We start from the raw sequence: 25,701 nt of genomic DNA, 5'->3' as shown, positions 1-25,701 counted from the left end.
ATTCCAGACTGAACAAGAGGCCTGAGCGGAAATCCAAGAACTGGAATCTCAGTAGCCAAAGTGAAGAGATTTATGGCAACTTGAGAATTATCCTCAATCTCTTTCCTCCAGTTATTGACCCTCCTGCCACTGAAAGCTGTTTCTCTTGACCCACCCTCCAGTATTTGATTGCCTCTAATAAATCTGCCTTTATCACCTGTCTCAAAGGGCAGTAGCACTGGGGCTTCTCACATCTCACCACATTAAATGGTCCCCTCTCCCTGGGCCAGCTGCTCACTGACCTGTTCCATGGAAATAAATCTTTGACTACATCGTGTTCTTGTCACTGGTGCCATTGTCAAGGATTCTCCTGCACGCCTCTCTGAGTCTTTGAGGTGAAACTGAATGGTATTCTGAGCGTCACAAGTTCAGGACGTTCATCTGACACTGACTGCCAAGATTGTTTTTTACTGAGTGTTTTAAAATGCCAGCTGTTTTCAAAGTTTTTTTTCTTTTGTATCCTTCAGACCAGCCAAGTGCTAGGAATTGTCTCCAGCCCAAGCCAGCGAGCAGGCGGCTGGGAGGAGAAGAATGTGGGCCACAGCTGTGAATTATCTCCAGGCAGAGCAGATGTTGAGCCAGAGCTGGTTTCTGAACAGAAGGCCGATGGCACAGAACACTGCTCGCTGCTCCAGAACCAATCCCAAGCAGAGCAGAAAGAACCAGGCCAGAAGCAGGAGCAGACAGAGGTTCCATCGGAGATCCCTGCTGAAGCACAAGAGGGAAATGCTGTGAGTGAGGCAGTGAACCAACCGGAGGCCAATGTGCAGAAGTTCCAACAGCAGGCCCAAGTCCCAGATAAACAAGAGGCCGAAGACGGGGATCAGCAGCAGGTTCAAGATCTGGTCCCACTGGAGCCCCAAGCTGTGAAAGAGGCCAAAGACCTGGCACAGCAGGAGACGGGAGATGAATACCCACCTCTACTGGTAATGTTGCAGCTCTAACAAAACCCTAGTTAGACTACGCTTGGGAGTATTGTGTTCAGTTCCAGTCACCTCATTACAGGAAGGATGTGGAAGCTTTAGGTAAGGTGCAGAGGAGATTTACCAGGATGCTGCCTGAACTGGAGGACATGTCTCGTGAAGATAGGTTTAGCCAGCTGAGGCTTTTCTCTTTGGAGCAAAGAAGGATGAGGGGTGACTTGATGGAAGTGTATAAGACAGATCAATTGGACAGCCAGAGTTTTCTTCCCAGGCAGAAATGGCAAATGCCAGGAAGCATAATTTCAAGGCGATAGGAGGGAAATATAGAGGGGATGATAGAGGCAGAGAGCAGTGGGTGCATGGAACACCCTGTCATGGGTGGTGCTAAAGGCAGATACATTAGGGGCATTCAGGAAATGCTTAGATGGGCACATGATGATGGAAAAATAGAGGGTTAAGTAGGAGAGAAGGGTTAGATTGATCTTAAAGTAGGTTAAAAGTTGGTACAACATGGTGGGTAAAAAGGAATGCACTGTGCTGTGGTGTTCGATGATCTCTGTTCTAAATCACACATAGGCAAGTTGAGAATTTGAATTGACCAAGGCCTGTGTCAACAGGAAGCCCAAGTCATAGTCACAGAGCTATCGGTCCCTTTGCCCTAATGCCAACCACGATTACAGGGACTTGAGGACCTGAGTTATAGGAAAAGGCTGAATTGTTTGGGACTTCATTCCCCGGGGCGTAGGAGGTGGAGGGGAGACTTGATTGAGGGATACAAAATGATGAGAAGTATCCATAGTGTAAAGGCAGGCAGGCTTTTCCCACTGAGGTTGGGTGGCACTGAACTGGAGGTCATAGGTTAAGGGTGAAAGGTGAGTTCAAGGGGAACCTGAGGGGAATCTTCTTCACTCAGAGTGTGGAATGAGCTGCCAGCGGAAGTGGTAAATTGTGGTTAGATTGCAATATTGAAGAGAAGTTTGGATGGGTCCATAGATGGGAGGGTAGGGATGGCTACAGTCCAGGTGCTGGACGACAGGACTCGACAGCTTAATAAATTGGCACGGCCTGGATGTGCTGAAAGGCCTATTTATGAACTAAATGACTCTTTGGCTGCTAATCTGTAGTCAAATACTCTACCACTGAGCTTATAAAATTAATTTTAAAATGACAAAATTTTAGAAAATACTAGAAACTGGAGCAGACCATGAATTTTTTGGCCTCTGTAAGACCATAAGACATAGGAGCAGAATTAGGCCATTTGGCCCATTGAGTCTGCTCTGCCATTCCATCGTGGCTGATTTACTATCTCTCTCAACCCTGTTCTCCTGCCTTCTCCCCATATCATTTGACGCCCTGACTAATCAAGAACCTGCCAACCTTCGGTTTAAATATACCCAATGACCTGTCCTCCGCAGCCGTCTTGTGGTAACAAATTTCACAGATTCACCACCCAATGACTGGATGCATTCGATGACCCTTATAGGATTCCAAGCATTTACAGGCTCTCTCAGGGTTAAGACAGGGTTCAGTTCCTGAGAACGGTCTATAAGATGGAAATGAACAGAAATAGTGCACGGGACAGGGTCACGGGAAAAACTACGACAGGGGAGCAAACAGGTGTGGCAAGAGCAGCTGCCAGCCCGTCTCACTGACCCAGTGAGAGGCTGAATTGAATTTGATTGAATTGAATATTATTTCTTACATCCTTCACATACACGAGGAAAAAAATCTTTATGTTACATCTCAGTTTGAATGTGCAATGTGTAATTTGTAGTAATTTGTAATAAATAGTATGTCCAGTAAGTTATACAACAGTACAGTCGATATAGCTCAGAAATACAGTTGTGTCAGCGTGAATTAATCAGTCTGATGGCCTGGTGGAAGAAGCTGTCCTGGAGCCTGTTGGTCCTGGCTTTAATGCTGCGGTACCATTTCCCGGATGGTAGCAACTGGAACAGTTTGTGGTTGGGGTGACTTGGGTCCCCAGTGATCCTGCAGCCCCTTTGTACACACCTGTCCTTGAAAATGTCCTGAATCATGGGAAGTTCACAACTACAGATGTGCTGGGCTGTCCACACCACTCTCTGCAGAGTCTTGCGATTGAGGGAGGTACAGTTCCCATACCAGGCACTGATGCAGCCAGTCAGGATGCTCTCAGTTGTGCCCCTGTAGAAAGTTCTTAGGATCTGGGGACTCATGCCGAATTTCTTCAACTGTCTGAGGTGAAAGAGGCGCTGCAGTGCTTTTTTCACCACACAGCTGATACGTACAGACCACGTGAGATCCTCGGTGACGTGTATACCGAGGAACTTGAAGCTGTTCACCCTCTCAACCCCAGATCCATTGATGTCTCCATTCCTCCTGTAGTCCACAACCAGCTCCTTCGTTTTTGCGACATTGAGGGAGAGGTTGTTTACTTGACACCACTGTGTCAGGGTGATGACCACTTCTCTGTGGGCTGCCTTGTTATTATTTGAGATCAGGCCGGTCAGTGTATAGAGAGTCTGTTCAGTGGTCCCATCACTGCTCGGTCTGAACCGGCCCCCTGATTGTAGTGGCTTGGCTGGATGGAGAATGCAGTGTGGGGAGCGAACACCAACTTACAGAACCACCAATGCCATCTGGGGCACAGGCCTTTGACAGCAGCTCGCCAGAGTCCTCCATCCTGGGAGTCTTTCAACCTGTTCCCAGGTGTGGCCCATCTTCTTGGCATATCCTTCCTCTGCCAGGGATGGAGCTTCTGTTGGGGTTTCTGTAGCTCTAGGTTTTTAAACCCATACCCAGGTGGCGGGGTGGTGGGAGTGAAAGCAGTTGGGAAAGCTCCATTCCCACAAGGTAGAAGATTCCTGCGGCGTCGGAGAGTCATAGAAAAATACGGCAGAGAAGCAGGCCCTTCAGCCCATCTAGTCCATGCCGAGCCATTTTAAACCGTCTATTCCCATCGACCTGCACCGGGACCATTGCCATCCATATCCCCTACCATCCGTGTACCTATCCAAACTTCTCTTAAACGTGGAAACCGAGCTCGCACGCACCACTTATGCTGGCAGCTTGTTCCAAACTCTCCCCACCCTCTGAGTGAAAATGTTTCCCCTCATGTTTCCAGCTGGCAAATGCAGTTACTGATTTGCCCATCCTGAAAGAAACTGTCCGAGTTTTGAACAGATACTAATGGGTCCCTTGCAATTATTTTCCGAGAACATTAAACTGATCCAACACCGTGCCTTTTCTTTAAAATATCTCAGTCAGGTTAGACTGAAATGTCTAGACAGAGCGGACGTGGAGAGGATGTTTCTGAAAGTGGGAGAGTGGAGTACCAGACAGTGCAGCCTCAGAAATGAGGTTTGTCACTTTAGAATAGAGATGGGGAAGAATTTCTTTAGCCAGAGGGTGGTGAATCTGGAATTCATCGCCACAGGCGGCTGTGGAGGCCAAGTCATTGGGGATATTTAAAACCTATCAAGGCTCTTGATTAGTAAGGGTGTCAGAGGTTACGGGGAGAAGGCAGAAGGCTGGGGTTGAGATGGACAATAAATCAGCCATGAAGGAATGGTGGAGCAGACTCGGAGGGCCAAGTGGCCTAATTCTGATGCTAAGATTTATGATCTATCTACGAATAGGTTATGAGGTCAGCACAACATCGTGGGCTGAATAGCCTGCAAAATTATGTGTTCTAAACCTTTCATCTATATTTCTGTTTTTTACAGAATACCCAGTCGGAGATCTTCGAGGAGCTTGACCAGAAGAGCACAGTTGTTGGGGAGGAAACCGAACCAGCGGACGCGTGCAGCACGCTGCCAGCCGAAAGCACAGAGCAGAATGGGAGCTCGAGGCAATTCCTCCCTGAGGTCCAGAGTCAGCCCAGGAACCAAGGTGGCCTCGAGGCCCAGGCGTTCCCCCAAGAGGGGCAAAAGGCCACAAGAGAGACGCTGAGCGCAACGGGCAACCCGCATGCCGCCTCGAAGGCCATCAAGAAGTTGTCTAAGGTCCTGAAACGCAACCGCAGCCAAGTGGGCCTGGCAAGCAATGTGAATTGTTCCGGACAGACTGATGCTGCAGGGCACGCTAATGTCACTGAGGAGATTTCAAATGCACCTCGGGATCAGCGTGATTCCTGTTGCAACTGCTGGGGTTACAGTAAGTGAAATACAACCTTTTAGCCTTCTAAACTCGAAATCTGAGTCCCTCACTTGCAGGGACTCCACAGTTTGTGTTCTCAGTATTACTTGTTTAGTCTTTGTATTTGCACAGTTTGTCTTCTGTTGCACATTGGTTGCTTGTCAGCGATTGTGTGTACAGTGCCTCTAAAAAAGCATTCGTCCCCCTTGGAGGTTTTCATGTTTTGTTGTTTTACAACACTGAATCATAGTGGATTTAATTTGGCTGTTTTGACACTGATCAACAGAGAAAACCTCTTTTGTGACCAAGTGAAAACAGATCTCTACGAAGTGCTCTAAATTAATTACAATTATTAAACACAAAACAATTGACTACATAAGTATTTTTCCCCTTCAAGTCACTATTTAATAGATGCACCTTTGGCAGCAATTATAGCCTTGAGTCTGTGTGGACAGGTCTGAACCGCTGCTCGGTCACTGCTCGGTCTGAACCGGCCCCCTGATTGTAGTGGCTTGGCTGGATGGAGAATGCAGTGTGGGGAGCGAACACCAACTTACAGAACCACCAATGCCATCTGGGGCACAGGCCTTTGACAGCAGCTCGCCAGAGTCCTCCATCCTGGGAGTCTTTCAACCTGTTCCCAGGTGTGGCCCATCTTCTTGGCATATCCTTCCTCTGCCAGGGATGGAGCTTCTGTTGGGGTTTCTGTAGCTCTAGGTTTTTAAACCCATACCCAGGTGGCGGGGTGGTGGGAGTGAAAGCAGTTGGGAAAGCTCCATTCCCACAAGGTAGAAGATTCCTGCGGCGTCGGAGAGTCATAGAAAAATACGGCAGAGAAGCAGGCCCTTCAGCCCATCTAGTCCATGCCGAGCCATTTTAAACCGTCTATTCCCATCGACCTGCACCGGGACCATTGCCATCCATATCCCCTACCATCCGTGTACCTATCCAAACTTCTCTTAAACGTGGAAACCGAGCTCGCACGCACCACTTATGCTGGCAGCTTGTTCCAAACTCTCCCCACCCTCTGAGTGAAAATGTTTCCCCTTATGTTTCCAGCTGGCAAATGCAGTTACTGATTTGCCCATCCTGAAAGAAACTGTCCGAGTTTTGAACAGATACTAATGGGTCCCTTGCAATTATTTTCCGAGAACATTAAACTGATCCAACACCGTGCCTTTTCTTTAAAATATCTCAGTCAGATTAGACTGGAATGTCTAGACAGAGTGGACGTGGAGAGGATGTTTCTGAAAGTGGGAGAGTGGAGTACCAGACAGTGCAGCCTCAGAAATGAGGTTTGTCACTTTAGAATAGAGATGGGGAAGAATTTCTTCAGCCAGAGGGTGGTGAATCTGGAATTCATCGCCACAGGCGGCTGTGGAGGCCAAGTCATTGGGGATATTTAAAACCAGAGTTTGATAGGCTCTTGATTAGTCAGGGCATCAAAGGTTATGGCAAGAAGGCAGGAGAATGTGGTTGAGGTTATAAATCAGCCATGATGGAATAGAAGGACGTCCCTTTAGAAGGAGATGAGGAGGAATTTTTAGCCAGAGGGTGGTGAATCTGTGGAATTCATCCCACAGACGGCTGTGGAGGTGTACTTAAAATGAAGGTTAAGAGGCTCTTGATTAGTAAGGGTGTCAGAGGTTACGGGGAGAAGGCAGAAGGCTGGGGTTGAGATGGACAATAAATCAGCCATGAAGGAATGGTGGAGCAGACTCGGAGGGCCAAGTGGCCTAATTCTGTTGCTAAGATTTATGGTCTATCTACGAATAGGTTATGAGGTCAGCACAACATCGTGGGCTGAATGGCCTGCAAAATTATGTGTTCTAAACCTTTCATCTATATTTCTGTTTTCTTCAGAATACCCAGTCGGAGATCTTGGAGGAGCTTGACCAGAAGAGCACAGTTGTTGGGGAGGAAACCGAACCAGCGGACGCGTGCAGCACGCTGCCAGCCGAAAGCACAGAGCAGAATGGGAGCTCGAGGCAATTCCTCCCTGAGCTCCAGAGTCAGCCCAGGAGCCAAGGTGGCCTCGAGGTCCAGGCGTTCCCCCAGGAGGGGCAAAAGGCCACAAGAGAGACGCTGAGCGCAACGGGCAACCCGCATGCCACCTCGAAGGCCGTCAAGAAGTTGTCTAAGGTCCTGAAACGCAACCGCAGCCAAGTGGGCCTGGCAAGCAATGTGAATTGTTCCGGACAGACTGATGCTGCAGGGCACGCTAATGTCACTGAGGAGATTTCAAATGCACCTCGGGATCAGCGTGATTCCTGTTGCAACTGCTGGGGTTACAGTAAGTGAAATACAACCTTTTAGCCTTCTAAACTCGAAATCTGGGTTTCCTCACTTGCAGGGACTCCACAGTTTGTGTTCTCAGTATTACTTGTTTAGTCTTTGTATTTGCACAGTTTGTCTTCTGTTGCACATTGGTTGCTTGTCAGCGATTGTGTGTACAGTGCCTCTAAAAAAGCATTCGTCCCCCTTGGAGGTTTTCATGTTTTGTTGTTTTACAACACTGAATCATAGTGGATTTAATTTGGCTGTTTTGACACTGATCAACAGAGAAAACCTCTTTTGTGACCAAGTGAAAACAGATCTCTACGAAGTGCTCTAAATTAATTACAATTATTAAACACAAAACAATTGACTACATAAGTATTTTTCCCCTTCAAGTCACTATTTAATAGATGCACCTTTGGCAGCAATTATAGCCTTGAGTCTGTGTGGACAGGTCTCCATCAGCTTTGCACATCTGGACACTGCAATTTTTCCCCTTCCCCTTCCTTCTTTACAAAACTGCTCAAACTCTGCTGGATTTGCATGAGGATTCCGTGGGGCAACACCGTAGCGTAGTGGTTAGCACAATACTTTACAGTACCGGCGACCCCAGTTCGATTTCAGCCGTTGCCCGTAAAGAATTTGTATGTTCTCCCCATGACCGCGAGGGTTTCCTCCAGGTGCTCTGGTTTCCTCCCACAGCCCAAAGACCTACCGGTTGGTAGGTTGATTGGTGGTTGTAAAACTGTCTTGTGATTGGGCTGGGATTAAATCGGGGGATTACTGAATGTGTGCTAGATTTTATTACAGCCTTATGGGCTGAGCAAAACTGAATTATTAGTTGTTGAATTAAGTGTTTCAGGAAACAATTAAATGTCCAACGCGTCACCAGCACCGGACTACCAGCCATCAAGGATGTATTCCAAGTTCAAAGTACAAAGTACAGTAATTATCAAAGTATGCTTACGGTGCACAGCCTCGAGGCTCATCTTCTTCCAGGCAGCCACAAAACAAAGAAATGTCAGAGAGCCCACTTAAAGAAAGCAGCCCACGAAACAAGACCATCAGACATGCAAAGTCACGCAAACAACAGAAACCACAAACGAGTAACGCTGAGAACATCAAACATCAGAACGCAGGATCCCCAGAAGTGGGTCCACACCCACGAGCCACGGGGGGGTGAGTGAAGCTGGTACAGGAGCTTACCCACCATCAAGGGCCAGTAACGTCAGGGAGGATCCCACCCACCCTGCTCACGGACTGTTTGTCCCTCTCCCATCGGGGAGGAGGCCGCATAAGCATCCACGCCTGGACCACCAGACTCAGAAACAGTGACTAACCCCAACACTAACCCACACCCCAACCACCACCACCTGATCATTTCCTGTCAGAGTCACCTTCTGTACAGACACTCAGTGATTCAGGAACAGCCTCTCCCCCGTCATCAGATTTCTGAATGGACATCGAACCTGTGAACACGAACTCACTATTTTCTTTTTGTCTTTTTGCACCACTTGTTTAATTGTTTAATTTTTTATATATTTACTGTAATTTACAGCTTTTATTTTCTATTGCAAGGTTCTGCTGCCGCACAACGACAAATTTCATGGGATATACTGATGGTATTAAAGCTGATTGTGATTTTGAGACACTCCTGTGCCTAGAGTCACTTTATGCACGTACAGTCAATCCATGTATATAAGCTATCTTATGTATTTATATTTATTGTGTTTTTATTATTATTATTATTGTGTTCTTTATCTTAAGGAGTTTATTTTAGTAGTGAGTTAAACATCGATTTGTCGAACTTCTAGTTTTCTTCTTCACCATTCCCCATTCTCATTTCTCTCTCTCACCTTATCTCCTTACCTGCCCATCACCTCCCTCTGGTGCTCCACCATCGTCCCCTTCTTCCATGGCCTTCTGTCCTCTCCTATCAGATTCCCCCTTCCCCAGCCCTTCATCACTTCCACCAATCGACTTCCCAGCTCTTTACTTCACCCCACCCCCTCTTCCGGTCTCACCGATCACCTACCACCTCGTACTTCTTCCTCTCCTCCCCCACCCTCAACGTCTCCTCCCTTCCTTTCCAGTCCTGATGAAGGGTCTCAGCCTAAAGCCTCGACTGTTTACACTTTTCCGTAAATGCTGCCTGACCTGCTGAGATTTTCTGGCACTTTGTGTGTGTTGCCTTGGATTTCCAGCATCTGCAGATTTTCTTGTGTTTGGCTTGGTGTGTTTTATTTATCTCCTGCATCCCATCCAGAGTTATGATTATTTTGTTCTCCTTGACACTTGTGTACTGAAAATGACACTAAACAATCTTGAATGTTTTTCGATAACTAAAGTATTCAGTTCATACCCCAGACAGGATCTGCTGCAGGAGCTGGTTACGGGACAGTGCCGTGGAACCCGACTGCAGGAACCCGCCCGAGCACCAGCAGAATCAAGTTGCCGAGAGGTTTCCCACCGCGTCTGCCTATCCCGAGAGGGTGACCGAGGACAGGAGCGGAGGGAAGCTGTGCGTGTCCTCCGAGCCCCCAGCTTTGCACCTCCATGGCTCTACCTGTTCCACAAAACGCAGGATTAGACAAAGGGACCTCAACAGTCATGGCAGGTAAAAACAAAAGGTGAACGCCAGAAGTTTTCTCTGGGGTTTCCTCTGGGTGCTCCGGTTTCCTCCCACCGTCCAAAGACGTACCGGTCAGTAGTTTAATTGGTCATTGTAAATTGCCCCGTGATTAGGCTGGTGTTAAATCGGGAGATTGCTGGGCGGTGAGGCTCGAAGGGCCGGAAGGGTCAATTCTGTGCCATCTCTCAATCAATGAATCAATCAACCTAACCCTCCCCTCCCGCACAGCCTGCCATTTTCCATCATCCGTCAGCCTACCTAAGTGTCTGTAAAGCACCGCAGTCAGCGTAATGCCTTCAGTGCCACCAGGTTCAGGAACAGTTATTACCACTCAACCATCAGGGTGAAGGTACAGGAGCCTCAGGACCCACACCACCAGGTTCAGGAACAGTTATTACCCCACAACCATCAGGGTGAAGGTTCAGGAGCCTCAGGACCCACACCACCAGGTTCAGGAACAGTTATTACCCCACAACCATCAGGGTGAAGGTTCAGGAGCCTCAGGACCCACACCACCAGGTTCAGGAACAGTTATTACCCCTCAACCATCAGGGTGAAGGTACAGGAGCCTCAGGTCCCACACCACCAGGTTCAGGAACAGTTATTACCCCTCAACCATCAGGGTGAAGGTACAGGAGCCTCAGGTCCCACACCACCAGGTTCAGGAACAGTTATTACCACTCAACCATCAGGGTGCAGGTTCAGGAGCCTCAGGTCCCACACCACCAGGTTCAGGAACAGTTATTACCCCTCAGCCGTCAGGAAGGAGGTACAGGAGCCTCAGGTCCCACACCACCAGGTTCAGGAACAGTTATTACCCCTCAACCATCAGGGTGAAGGTACAGGAGCCTCAGGACTCACACCACCAGGGTCAGGAACAGTTATTACCCCACAACCGTCAGGAAGGACGTACAGGAGCCTCAGGACTCACACCACCAGGTTCAGGAACAGTTATTACCCCACAACCATCAGGGTGAAGGTACAGGAGCCTCAGGACTCACACCACCAGGGTCAGGAACAGTTATTACCCCTCAGCCGTCAGGAAGGAGGTACAGGAGCCTCAGGACTCACACCACCAGGTTCAGGAACAGTTATTACCCCACAACCATCAGGGTGAAGGTACAGGAGCCTCAGGACTCACACCACCAGGGTCAGGAACAGTTATTACCCCTCAGCCAGGGGTGCAGTGCTGCCGGATCTAACCAGAATACCACTCCGGCACCTCTGTAAAAAATGTCAAAATATACAACCGGGGAATTTAACAGCGGCCGCTATAGTTGATTGGAAAGAGGCTCATTTTCTCTTTGTGTTGATAGGAAAAAGAGTAGTGAGCAATGAACGAGAGGAAATACATTTCCAAATCTCCCAAATGACTGCTCTCCTCCCCTGTTAACATTTCTCACTTATAAAATACGGTATTTTCTATTCGTACAGATACAATTATAATTTCTGTAAAGATTCAAGCTTCTTTCACATTTTACATACTTAAAGACTAAACAGGATCTCTATTGGTCTAACCATGTAATACCCGATGTGTGAGGATATTGTGAATATCCACACACACAGGTACACTTCCTGCCCAACCATTTCTGTGAGAGAAACGGTACGAGGCAGAGTTGCCAACCTACCGCTTTTGATACTAATATTCACCAATATTCGTGGCTTTACCAATCGTTCATCAGACGTTCTTGTTTCATACTTGATTACTTGGTTCCAATTTAGGTGGCTGAAAGTGTAAAAACCTTATTTGCTTTGTTTCTGTTATTTTTATACCTGCTTAGGAACACTGCTCAGCACTGCGGGCCCTGCTGTCTGCTCTGAATCAGCCGGAGAAGTAAGGCTACATCTGTGGTGGTCGCCAATACAAAAGTAAATTTTTCTCACTAACAACCCTATGGCTTCTAAGCAAACAACGTTACCTTACTTGCTTGATAATTATATTTTATGATAATTAGTGAGCACAACCATGCAATACTTTGTCATATTATTAAATTAAGTATTATATGTTTTATTGTACCAGTTATACACTGAAGTGTAGTGATAGGCTATAATCTTGTTAATGTCGTAACTATCACTATATTTCTGTGGAGCTTGGGAATTCATGTATTTCTTTCATCTTGGTTCAGTGCCTGACATTATAAGAAGCCCTATTCACATATATATGTCACACCCAATTTGTGTACCTGCTCAAGGCGAGTGAAGAGGACGGACGAGTGCGGGAGCGGTCGGCGATTCCGGGATGGCGGATACCGGAATTCGACGGTTCGGAGGTCGTGTGTGGACGGATCGGGGAGGTGTGAGCTCCGACGACTTAATCTGGTGCACAAAACTGACAAATTTACTGAGTGGCACCTTTGTTTTTTTTTGTGTCCACTAACCACACCACAAAAAGAGTTATAAAGTGTAACTTAACTGTACATTGTGTATTGTCTGATATTTTACAGTGTGGGCTTGTATCGGGGTGCATTACGTAGCGTCTACGCAAACGTGAGTACACAGTTTGGTAGGGCCTACGGCAGTTCCCCTGGACGGACGTGAGTTGATCGAGCTGAGCGTTACATATCTATCCAGCTAGGGTGCCTGAGACTTTTGCACACAGCGCTGTATTTGTCAACATGGAGCGGAGAGCGAGCTTGTAAATCTGGCAGGAGCAAAGAATGTTGGGAATGGCGAGGGTGGAGCACCGCGGGAGGGGTGTGGGACAGGTGGCAGGGGAGGAGTGCCAATGCACTTGTATAGCGTGGTTGCAGACACACCCAGCCCTGAGACACCAGGCAAGGCCATTTGATTCCAAACAATTGGTTTATTGGTCATTACAGATGTCTCTCTGGTGCTTCCCACTCACTGCCTCTCCCTTCCCCTATTCCCAACCATGATCCCCCCTCTCCCAGTCCACAATAGAGACCCACATCAGAATCAGGTTGATCATCACTCACGTACGTAATGAAATTTGTATTTTTTTGCAGCAGTGCAGTGTAATCCATAAAATCACTACAGCACTGTGCAAAAGTCTTTGGCACGCTATTTATATATATGTTTGTGTGTGTGTGTCTGTCCCTGAGAATTTGGCACAGTACTGTACATACTTTGATAGAAAATTTTTCCAAGTTCCAAGTTCAAAGTAAACTTTCACTTTTCATCTTGCAGGCGGTAACAGTCCACGTTGGCAATGATCTGCAGAAAAACCGCTTCAGCCGTTTCTAGGAGATTCAACGCCTCTACAGTACACTGATGCCCCTGTCCACTTACGCTCCAGCCTCTTCCGTCTTGGACATGATACGACGCCGCTTAAATTTGAGAAGAAATCATTTTATAACTTACTAATCTACTGAGTGGAAATTTTAGTCCTTAACTTCCTACTTTTTGTAAATGTATCTCTTTCCAAAACGTATTAAATATATTTAAAGCTTGCAACCCACTGTAATGTTGTATCAGTTCTTTTGCCTCCCCAGTAGATAACGTGTTGATGATATTTTACCTGTATGGTTGAGGGAGGGAGAGATAGCAGTGGGAACATTGACACATAGAAACAAAGAAAATCTACAGCACAATACAGGCCCTTTGGCCCACAGAGCTGTGCCGAACATGTCCCTACCTTAGAAATTACCTAGGGTTACCCATAGCCCTCTATTTTTCTAAGCTCCATGTTCCCACCCAGGAGTCTCTTAAGAGACCGTTTTGTTTCCGCCTCCACCACCACCGCCGGCAGCCCATTCCATACACTCACCACTCTCTGCATAGAAAAACTTACCCCTGACATCTCCTCTGTACCTACTTCCAAGCACCTTAAAACTATGCCCTCTCGTGCTAGCCAGTTCAGCCCTGGGGAAAAGCCTCTGACTATCCACACAATCAATGCTTCTGATTATCTTGTACACCTCTATCAGCCACCACTCATCCTCCATTGCTCCAGGGAGACCGGGCTGAATTCACTCAATCTGTTCTCACAAGGCATGCCCTCCAATCCAGGCAACATCCTTGTAAATCTCCCCTGCACCCTTTCTATGGTTTCCACATCCTTCCTATAGCGAGGCGACCAGAATTGAGCGCAGTACTCCAAGTGGGGTCTGACCAGGGTCCTAAGGAGCTGCAACATTACATCTCGGCTCTTAAACTCAATCCCACAATTGATGAAGGCCAATGCACTGTATGCCTTCGTAACCATAGAGTCAACCTGCTTAGCAGCTTTGAGTGTCCTATGGACTCAGACCCCAAGACCCCTCTGATCCTCCACACCGCCAAGAGTCATCATTAATACTATTTTCTGCCAACATATTTGACCTACCAAAATGAACCACCTCACACTTATCTGGGTTGAACGCCATCTGCTGTTTCTCAGCCCAGTTTTGGATCCTATCAATGTCCCACTTTAACCTCTGACAGCCATCCACACTGTCCACAACACACCCAACCTTTGTGTCATCAGCAAATTTACTAACCCACCCCTCCACTTCCTCATCCAGGTCATTTATAAAAAATCACAAAGAGTAGGGGTCCCAGAACAGATCCCTGAGGCACACCACTGGTCACCGGCCTTCATGCAGAATATGACCCATCTACAACCAGTTCTGTGGGAAAGCCAGTTCTAGATCCACAAAGCAATGTCCCCTTGGATCCCATGCCTCCTTACTTTCTCAATAAGCCTTGCATGGGGTATCTTATCAAATGGCTTGCTAAAATCCATGTGTTACCTTCTTCAATGTGCTTAGTCACATCCTCAAAAAATTCAATCAGGATGTAGGGCACGACCTGCCTTTGACAAAGCCATGCTGACTATTTCTAATCATATTATGCCTCTCCAAATGTTCACAAATCCTGCCTCTCAGGGTCTTCTCCATCAATTTACCAACCACTGAAGTAAGACTCACTGGCCGATAATTTCCTGGGATATCTCTACTCCCTTTCTTGAATAAGGGAACAACATCCGCTACTCTCCAATCCTCCGGAGCCTCTCCTGTCCTCATTGATGATGCAAAGATAATTGCCAGAGGTTCAGCAATCTCCTCACTTGCTTCCCACAGTAGCCTGGGGTACAACCCGTCTGGTCCCGGTGACTTATTCAACTTGATGCTTTCCTAAAGCTCCAGCACATCCTCTTTCTTAATACCTACATCCTCAAGCTTTTCAGTCCACTGCAAGTCATCCCTACAATCGCCAAGATCCTTTTCCGCCAAGATTATATGGTCAGTAAAGAAACGAAATAAAAACAAGGGCCCAATCTTATTAAACAGACTGTTGCGCAAAGTTGGAACTCACTGATAAGTCGATCGTTCAACTGCGACTTCCTCCGATCGTCGCTGCCCTTCGGACTCTCGCTCCACGTCCGGCGGTCTCCCAACAAGTGCAGATGTAATCTAAGGCGGGGGGCGTGGGGTGGAGACTGGTTCCCGGTCACATCGCTCTGGGTAGATTTTTTCTGGATATCCGTTCTGACACGTGATGTCCGGCGCCGAGAGGAAAACTTCCAGGAGCTAACCTGGCAGGGGGGAGACGGTGATGAAGAGCTAAGATCAAGCGTTCTTTACCGGAACGCTCTGATCGCCGGTGGTCATTTCAGCACACAGAGAGCGTTGGCAGGGGAGCGGCCTCGGGCTGACACGGGGTGGAATGTGGAGGGAATCGGCTCCGAAATCTGGCCCTTTCCCCCTGTGCAGCGGCGATGGAGGGAAGCATGGCTGGAGAGACGAACGCATCAGAGAAGAGGGAGGCTGGAGAGACCAGCGCTTCGATTCATGGGGCTGGGGGTCAAGAAGACGGTCAGACTGAGCGTTCGAGATTTGAAAGAAGGCAACGGTTTCAGTAGGGAGACCTTCATTCGCAAGGTGCTACCGGATTGCCGTGGCTTCAAGGTGGACGATCTTTACAGCGTCCGGGATTTCGCTGGTTACTACGGCGTCACCTTCGGGCTTGCCCCAGGGTGGCAGAAGTTACGTGACTGCTTCAGTGAGAAGGGGAGCGAGGCGCCGCTGTCGCTACTGAAAGCGCAGCCCCTCTACGCCGACGTAACGCAGCAAGAGAGAACGGTTCTGGTACAAATGTTCAACCCCTATGTACCGGTCGTTGGCATCCTCACATTCCCAGCGCGATATGTGGAGAGCGTGGGCAAGTGTGAGAACGTCAACGGCAGTCTGGGAGTGTGGACAAGTAAAGGGCAGGTCAGGGTGAAGCTGAGGGTGGGCACCAGCGGCTGTGTCATCCATCCATCCTCAGTGTTCGCAATAGGAGGGAACCGGGGCTTCCTGGTTGATGCCGGACAACCCAAGGTGTGCCGGAACTGCGGTAAAGCGGAGCACATCGCAGCCCAGTGTAAGGCTGTGCTGTGCAGAAACTGCACGGTGGAGGGACACGGAGGCCAAGTCCCGCCACCTCTGCGGGCAGGCGGACCACCTGTACAGGGCCTGACCGAAACGGGCGGGCTCCTACGCACAGGTGGCCGGGAGAGATGATAACATCGGAAAGGACCGGGATGAGGAAGAGGCACAAAGATCTTTCTTTCTTTTTAAATCTTTTTATTGACTTAGTACACAAAGAGTAAAACATATAGCAACCAATACATTGTTAGGATATAAATATAAAAGTAATATTAATACAAAAGAAAACAATACAACGTATGTTAATTATAGAATAACAAGGTAATATAATTGCATAGATACCAACAGAACGAAAAAAAACAGAAAGAAAACCTACCGTGCAACTAACCTAACAAAGCAAAGCAATAGGCTAACTGGGTATATACTGGACTTTAAACAATTAAACAATCGCGTCCTCAAACCCGACAGATAAAATCTACGAAGGGAATGTATACGTGGTCAGAGAGAAAAAAAATAGTTACATTAAATGAAAATATTGAATAAATGATCTCCAGGTCTGTTCAAATTTAACTGAAGTATCATAAAGATTACTTCTGATTCTTTCCAAATTTAGACACAGTATCGTTTGAGAGAACCAAAAAAACGTAGTTGGGGCATTAATCTCCTTCCAATGTTGTAGAATACATCTTTTCGCCATTAAAGTAAGAAATGCAGTCATTCTACGCGCTGAGGGGGATAAATTATTAGAAGTTTTAGGTAATCCAAAGATAGCAGTAATAGGATGGGGAGAAATATCACTATTCAGAACCTTTGAGATAATATTAAAAATGTCTTTCCAAAAAGTTTCCAGAGTAGGACAAGACCAAAACATGTGGGTGAAGGAGGCTATCTCCCCATGACATCTATTGCAAAGAGAGTTAATACGAGGGTAATAACGAGCTAATTTATCTTTAGAGATATGTGCTCTATGGACAACTTTAAATTGAATTAAAGAGTGTTTGGAACAGATGGAGGAGGTGTTAACAAGTTGTAAAATATAGGTCCAGTCCTCAGCCAGGATAGTAAGACCCAATTCCCTTTCCCAGTCAGTCCTAATCTTGTCGAATGGAGCTTTCCTAAATTTCATGATAGTATTATAAATAGTAGCCGTTACATCTTTATGAAACGGGTTAAGGTTGATGATAGCGTCTAAAATATTTCTGGGGGGTGGGGGTAAGGCCGGAAAGGAAGAGAGTATGGTATTTAGGAAATTTCTAACTTGCAAATATCTAAAAAAATGTGTTCTTGGTAAATTGTATTTATTAGATAATTGTTCAAAAGGTATAAGGGAGTCATCTGTAAATATGTAAGGGATGTAAGGGATAAATTTGTCCCGGTGAGGAAAGAGAAGCAGAATAAACGGTGTAAAGACAGTAAGGTAGAAGGGCTGAAATGTGTGCACCTCAATGCAAGAAGCATCAGGAACAAAGGTGATGAACTGAGAGCTTGGATACATACATGGAATTATGAAATTAGCCATTACAGAGACATGGCTGGCACCAGGGCAGGAATGGATTCTCAATATTCCTGGATTTCAGTGCTTTAAAAGGGATAGAGAGGGCGGAAAAAGGGGAGGAGGGGTGGCATTATTGGTCAGGGATACTATTACAGCTACAGAAAGGGTGGGTAATGTAGCAGGATCCTCTTTTGAGTCAGTATGGGTGGAAGTCAGGAACAGGAAGGGAGCAGTTACTCTACTGGGGTATTCTATAGGCCCCCTGGTAGCAGCAGAGATACAGAGGAGCAGATTGGGAGGCAGATTTTGGAAAGGTGCAAAAATAACAGGGTTGTTCTCATGGGTGACTTTAACTTCCCTAATATTGATTGGCACCTGATTAGTTCCAGGGGTTTAGATGGGGCAGAGTTTGTTAAGTGTGTCCAGGATGGATTCCTGTCACACTATGTGGACAGGCCGACCAGGGGGAATGCCATACTAGATCTAGTACTAGGTAATGAACCGGGTCAGATCACAGATCTCTCAGTGGGTGAGCATCTGGGGGACAGTGACCACCGCTCCCTGGCCTTTATAATTATCATGGAAAAGGATAGAGTCAAAGAGGACAGGAAAATTTTTAATTGGGGAAAGGCAAATTATGAGGCTATAAGGCTAGAACTTGCGGGTGTGAATTGGGATGATGTTTTTGCAGGGAAATGTACTATGGACATGTGGTCGATGTTTAGAGATCTCTTGCAGGATGTAAGGGATAAATTTGTCCCGGTGAGGAAAATAAAGAATGGTAGGGTGAAGGAACCATGGGTGACAAGTGAGGTGGAAAATCTAGTCAGGAGGAAGAAGGCAGCATACATGAGGTTTAGGAAGCAAGGATCAGATGGCTCTATTGAGGAATATAGGGAAGCAAGAAAGGAGCTTAAGAAGGGGCTGAGAAGAGCAAGAAGGGGGCATGAGAAGGCCTTGGTGAGTAGGGTAGAGGAAAACCCCAAGGCATTCTTCAATTATGTGAAGAAAAAAAGGATGACAGGAGTGAAGGTAGGACCGATTAGAGATAAAGGTGGGAAGCTGTGCCTGGAGGCTGTGGAAGTGAGCAAAGTCCTCAATGAATACTTCTCTTCGGTATTCACCTATGAGAAGGAACTTGATGATGGTGAGGCCAATATGAGTGAGGTTGATGTTCTGGAGCATGTTGATATTAAGGGACAGGAGGTGTGGAGTTGTTAAAATATATTAGGACAGATAAGTCCCCGGGGCCTGATGGAATATTCCCCAGGCTGCTCCACGAGGCGAGAGAAGAGATTGCTGAACCTCTGGCTAGGATCTTTATGTCCTCGTTGTCCACGGGAATGGTACCGGAGGATTGGAGGGAGGCGAATGTTGTTCCCTTGTTCAAAAAAGGTAGTAGGGATAGTCCGGGTAATTATAGACCAGTGAGCCTTACGTCTGTGGTGGGAAAGCTGTTGGAAAAGATTCTTAGAGATAGGATCTCTAAGATCCTATCTCAGGCATATAGATGAGGGTAGTGCAGTGGATGTGATCTATATGGATTTTAGTAAGGCATTTGACAAGGGTCCACATGGTAGGCTTATTCAGAAAGTCAGAAGGCATGGGATCCAGGGAAGTTTGGCTAGCTGGATTCAGAATTGGCTTGCCTGCAGAAGGCAGAGGGTCGTGGTGGAGGGAGTACATTCAGATTGGAGGATTGTGACTAGTGGTGTCTCACAAGGATCTGTTCTGGGACCTCTACTTTTTGTGATTTTTATTAACGACCTGGATGTGGGGGTAGAAGGGTGGGTTGGCAAGTTTGCAGATGACACAAAGGTTGGTGGTGTTGTGGATAGTGTAGAGGATTGTCAAAGATTGCAGAGAGACATTGATAGGATGCAGAAGTGGGCTGAGAAGTGGCAGATGGAGTTCAACCCGGAGAAGTGTGAGGTGGTACACTTTGGAAGGACAAACTCCAAGGCAGAGTACAAAGTAAATGGCAGGATACTTGGTAGTGTGGAGGAGCAGAGGGATCTCGGGGTACATGTCCACAGATCCTTGAAAGTTGCCTCACAGGTGGATAGGGTAGTTAAGAAAGCTTATGGGGTGTTAGCTTTCATAAGTGGAGGGATAGAGTTTAAGAGTCGCGATGTAATGATGCAGCTCTATAAAACTCTGGTTAGGCCACACTTGGAGTATTGTGTCCAATTCTGGTCACCTCACTATAGGAAGGATGTGGAAGCATTGGAAACGGTACAGAGGAGGTTTACCAGGATGCTGCATGGTTTAGAGAGTATGCATTATGATCAGAGATGAAGGGAGCTAGGGCTTTACTCTTTGGAGAGAAGGAGGATGAGAGGAGACATGATAGAGGTGTACAAGATAATAAGAGGAATAGATAGAGTGGATAGCCAGCGCCTCTTCTCCAGGGCACCACTGCTCAATACAAGAGGACATGGCTTTAAGTTAAGGGGTGGGAAGTTCAAGGGGGATATTAGAGGAAGGTTCTTTACTCAGAGAGTGGTTGGTGCGTGGAATGCACTGCCTGAGTCAGTGGTGGAGGCAGATACACTAGTGAAGTTTAAGAGACTACTAGACAGGTATATGGAGGAATTTAAGGTGGGGGCTTATATGGGAGGCAGGGTTTGAGGGTCGGCACAACATTGTGGGCTGAAGGGCCTGTACTGTGCTGTACTATTCTATAAGTCAGAAAACCGTGATATACCATTAGTCTTCCAAATTTGAAAGGCACGGTCTGTAGAGGAGGGGAGAAAAATATATTGCCAATAATAGGAATCGCTAGCACAAATTGATTAAGATCAAAACATTTTCGGATTTGGAACCAGATACGTAAGGTATGTTTAACTATCGGGTTGCAAACCTGCTTATACCGTTTCACATCGGAGGGAAGAGAAGCCAAGTGCATAGCCTTGAACAGAATGTAATTCCAATACTACACATTTAGGAATGGATAGTGTATCTTGGTCAAGTAACCAAAATTTCATTTGAAAATTAATTGCCCAGTAATAAAATCTAAAGTTAGGTAATGCCAAGCCTCCATCTCTCTTAGCTTTCTGTAGATGTATTCTACTCAACCTCGGGTTTTTATTTTGCCAAATAAATGAAGAGATTTTAGAGTCTACTTTATCAAAAAAGGATTTTGGAACAAAAATTGGTAATGCCTGAAATATATATAAAAATTTTGGCAGAATAAACATCTTAACAGCATTAATACGACCAGTCAAAGTTAAATAAAGTGGAGACCATTTAAAGGAAAGTTGTGTGATATTGTCAGTTGAGGGTAGATAATTAGCCTTAAATAAATTCTTATGTTTACAGGTAATTTTAATCCCAAGATATGAAAAATGATTACTAACCAATCTAAACGACTGGTTCTGATATAAGGGAACTTGCTTATTAATAGGGAAAAATTCACTCTTATTAAGATTTAATTTGTATCCTGAAGAAAGACTAAATCGGGCTAATAAATCTAGAGCTGCTGGGATAGAGTTTTGAGGATTGGAAATATATCATCAGCGTAAAGTGATACTTTATGAGACTTTAACCCACGAGTTATATCAATAATGTTAGGAGATTCTCGAATAGCAATTGCTAGTGGTTCTAATGCTGTATCAGCTAACAAAGGGCTAAGAGGACACCCTTGTCTGGTACCTCGAAATACAGGGAAAAAAGGTGAGTTTTGAGTATTAGTACGAACTGATGCCATAGCTGTGTACATACATCTATTGATGCTTCTGGACACATCTTCAGTGATGTTCCTGGAACCATTGGGTGTTTCGGGTCTTTCAACATCATACAGCCTCCTCCAGGTGACCCAGCCGGGGCTGATCAGACCCCAGCTTGTGTCCAGATGGCTAGCTACTTATGACTCCATGGCTCCCCTCTTTTGAGCCACAGCCATCTTGAGGCCCTCTCTGCCGCATCGGTGGTACTGTGGATGGCTCTCCTCTTCCTCTCTCCCTCGAAGCCCAAAATGCTGAAGGCTCTAACTAAAGAATGGGCTACAAATCCCCTACAACCAACCTCCACTGGGAGACACCTCGCTCTCCATCCAGCCTGCTGACAGTTGCTGACCAGTCCTGCGTACTTGGAGAGCTTCCTTTCAAAGGCTTCTTCTAAGCTATCTTCCCATGGGACTGTCAGCTCCAGCAGCACCACTTGCTTAGTAGAGTCAGACACTAGGACAATGTCAGGTCGCAGGGTGGTGGCTGCGATATGGTTGGGGAACTTCAGCTACCCTTCGAGGTCCACCAACAGCTGCCAGTCCCTTGCAGAGGTCAGAATGCCTGCAGATGGAGAATGGTATAACAAATTAATCCAGGTTATAAATTTCAGGCTGAAGTTAAACATTTCAAGCACCTTAAATAAGTAGGGCCATTCAACCCTGTCAAAGGCTTTTTCAGCATCGAGGGAAATGACACATTCAGGATCGGTTTGTGACGGGGTATAGACAATATTTAGAAGTGTACGAATATTATAAAAAGAATAGTGATTCTTAATAAAACCCGTTTGATCTTCCGAAATAATATAAGGAAGTGCTTTTATCTAGTCTATTTGCTAATAATTTAGAAAAAATCTTGGAGTCAACATTTAACAAGGATATTGGTCTATAAGATGCGCATTGAGCAAGGTCTTTATCCTTCTTTAATATTAAAGAGATCAATGCTCTATAAAAGGATTCTGGTAGTTTACCAAGTTTTAATGAGGCCTCCAGAACCCTAGATAACCAGGGGACTAATGAGGGTGCAAAAGATTTAAAAAATTCTAGGGTAAACCCATCAGGGCCAGGAGCTATCCCCGAGTTCATAGAAAAAATAGCATTCTTAATCTCATCAGTAGTGAAGGAAGTTTCTAACATAGAACATATATCGTGTGATATCTTAGGGAAGTCTAGGTTATCTAAAAAGTCACACATATGTTTAGAATCTCCTGGAGAGTCTGATTGATATAAAGAGGAATAAAAATCAAAGAAGGATTGATTAATCTCAGCTTGATCAAACGTCAGTTGATCTTTTTGATTATAAATCTGATTAATTTGAAGTTTAATAGAGTTAGTCTTCAACTGATTAGCCAACAGTTTACAACTTTGTCACTATGTATATAAATTCACTTCTTGTCTTCATTAATTGGTTTGCAATAGAGGATGAAAGTAATAAACTGTGTTCCATTTGAAGTTCAGTTCTTTGTTTATACAGCTTCTCAGAAGGAGCTGTAGCATATTTCTTAGCTATTTCCTTAATCTTGTCCACAAGAGCAAGCTCTTCCTTCTTCAACCTTTTCCTCAAAGCAGCAGAGTACGAAATAATCTGGCCACAAATATAAGCTTTGAAGGATCCCAAAGGGTGTTCACGGATATATCCTCTGTACTGTTAATTGTGGAAAAAAGATCAATTTGTTCATTCATGAAGTTAACAAAATCCAAGTCTTGAAGCAACAGTGATTTAAAAAGCCATTGTCTATTGTTATGAGCATTGGCCAATAATTTAATAGAAAGCTTAAGTGGAGTATGGTCCAAAATGGTTGTAGAGTCATATTCGCATTTAACTACTGAAGAAATAAGACGAGAGTGAATAAAAAAATAATCAATTCTTGAGTAAGAGTGAAGAAGTGGTACAAAGATCAGCTGCTTCACCACCATTCAGGCGACATCCCAGCTGGATCATTACCTTCCTCTTCTCAGGACTCCAAACACATTCTGGCCAACCGTTGCCTAATGGATCTCTGCTCAATGGGGCCCCTACTCAGGACTTTCTCCACCTGGAACGAGAGGACAGGGCTGCACTCCACCATAGCAGAACATCCTGCGTATGCCCAGAACATTCAGGTGGAGCATCAAAGTCAAAGTCGAGTTCACTGTCTCACACACACAAGTACATGTATGAACACAGGAGCAATGAAACGCTTGCTGCAGCATCACAGACGCGTGGCATCAGATGAGCTGTATTCACAAGAAAAACATCAATCATACAGTTTTTTACAAGGAAGCACAACTGGAACAAAATAAAGCTCAGATTGAGAGCAAAGTGCTCATAGTGTTGCTAAACCGAAGTGATTTGGGTTTTAAATAGTTGGGTCGATAACTGAATATTTTAGGGAAAGTAGTTGTTCTTGAACCTGATGGTGGGGGATTTAGGACCTAAGAGGGAAGTTGACTAAGGTATATAAAATTGTGGGAGATAGAGATAGGGTGGTGTTGGTATTAGCATTAACTTCTGCAAAGGTAGATGTCAAGTCTTCACTTAGAACAGCAGTTCCCAACCTGGGGTCCACGGACCTCTCAATGGGAAGCCTCCATAGCATAAGAAAGGTTGGGAGCCCCTGACTTAGAACAGTCCACACAATGGCAATGTCTTCGGTTTCTCGTTGGACCAGTTCTTCCCCCTGTGGAGCTCTCAGTATTTGTTGTAAGCCACCCTCTCTTCGGTTCAGCCTGCTCTGTATGCTCCTCTCCCTCCCTGGATTTTGATTTCGGAATTGCTTCTTTTATTGGTTTAGACTCGTTCTCGCTGCTCCTTCAATCACTCGCACACCTTCAAGTAACTCCCTGGCCTTTAGCATTATCATGGAAAAGGATAGAATCAGAGAGGACAGGAAAATTTTTAATTGGGGAAGGGCAAATTATGAGGCTATAAGGCTAGAACTTGTGGGTGTGAATTGGGATGATGTTTTTGCAGGGAAATGTACTATGGACACGTGGTTGATGTTTAGAGATCTCTTGCAGGATGTTAGGGATAAATTTGTCCCGGTGAGGAAGATAAAGAATGGTAGAGTGAAGTGACAAGTGACATGGGTGACAAGTGAGGTAGAAAATCTAGTCAGGTGGAAGAAGGCAGCATACATGAGGTTTAGGAAGCAAGGATCAGATAGGTCTATTGAGGAATATAGGGAAGTAAGGAAGGAGCTTAAGAAGGGGCTGAGAAGAGCAAGAAGGGGGCATGAGAAGGCCTTGGTGAGTAGGGTAAAGGAAAACCCCAAGGCATTCTTCAATTATGTGAAGAAAAAAAGGATGACAGGAGTGAAGGTAGGACCGATTAGAGATAAAGGTGGGAAGATGTGCCTGGAGGCTGTGGAAGTGAGCGAGGTCCTCAATGAATACTTCTCTTCGGTATTCACCAATGAGAGGGAGCTTGATGACGGTGAGGACAATATGAGTGAGGTTGATGTTCTGGAGCATGTTGATATTAAGGGAGAGGAGGTGTTGGAGTTGTTAAAATACATTAGGACAGATAAGTCCCCGGGGCCTGATGGAATATTCCCCAGGCTGCTCCACGAGGCGAGGGAAGAGATTGCTGAGCCTCTGGCTAGGATCTTTATGTCCTCGTTGTCCACAGGAATGGTACCGGAGAATTGGAGGGAGGCGAATGTTGTCCCCTTGTTCAAAAAAGGTAGTAGGGATAGTCCGGGTAATTATAGGCCAGTGAGCCTTACGTCTCTGGTGGGAAAGCTATTGGAAAAGATTCTTAGAGATAGAATCTATGGGCATTTAGAGAATCATGGTCTGATCAGGGACAGTCAGCATGGCTTTGTGAAGGGCAGACCGTGTCTAACAAGCCTGATAGAGTTCTTTCAGGAGGTGACCAGGTTATAGATGAGGGTAGTGCAGCGGATGTGATCTATATGGATTTTAGTAAGGCATTTGACAAGGTTCCACATGGTAGGCTTATTCAGAAAGTCAGAAGGCATGGGATCCAGGGAAGTTTGGCTAGCTGGATTCAGAATTGGCTTGCCTGCAGAAGGCAGAGGGTCGTGGTGGAGGGAGTACATTCAGATTGGAGGATTGTGACTAGTGGTGTCTCACAAGGATCTGTTCTGGGACCCGTACTTTTTGTGATTTTTATTAATGACCTGTATGTGGGGGTGGAAGGGTGGGTTGGCAAGTTTGCAGATGACACAAAGGTTGGT

The 25,701-nt window shown here is 45.9% G+C and overlaps 1 protein-coding gene across 1 annotated transcript in view; it reads left to right on the top strand.

The window, feature by feature from the left end:
* LOC134352463 (probable beta-tubulin polyglutamylase) overlaps positions 1-16,436 on the top strand; it is a 104,484-nt gene extending 88,048 nt beyond the window's left edge. Inside the window, exons 12-17 of the mRNA XM_063059743.1 lie at positions 507-965; positions 4,670-4,972; positions 6,945-7,374; positions 9,726-9,975; positions 12,183-12,284; positions 15,236-16,436. Of these exons, the coding sequence (XP_062915813.1) occupies positions 507-965; positions 4,670-4,972; positions 6,945-7,374; positions 9,726-9,975; positions 12,183-12,284; positions 15,236-16,436 (2,745 nt within the window). The remainder of the gene's footprint in view (positions 1-506; positions 966-4,669; positions 4,973-6,944; positions 7,375-9,725; positions 9,976-12,182; positions 12,285-15,235) is intronic.
* Positions 16,437-25,701: the final 9,265 nt, after the last annotated feature.

Source organism: Mobula hypostoma, chromosome 10, assembly GCF_963921235.1.
Source record: "Mobula hypostoma chromosome 10, sMobHyp1.1, whole genome shotgun sequence".
Classification (NCBI taxonomy): domain Eukaryota; kingdom Metazoa; phylum Chordata; class Chondrichthyes; order Myliobatiformes; family Myliobatidae; genus Mobula; species Mobula hypostoma.
The sequence above is the reverse complement of the archived record's forward strand: the minus strand, read 5'-3'. Positions and strand labels throughout refer to the sequence as shown.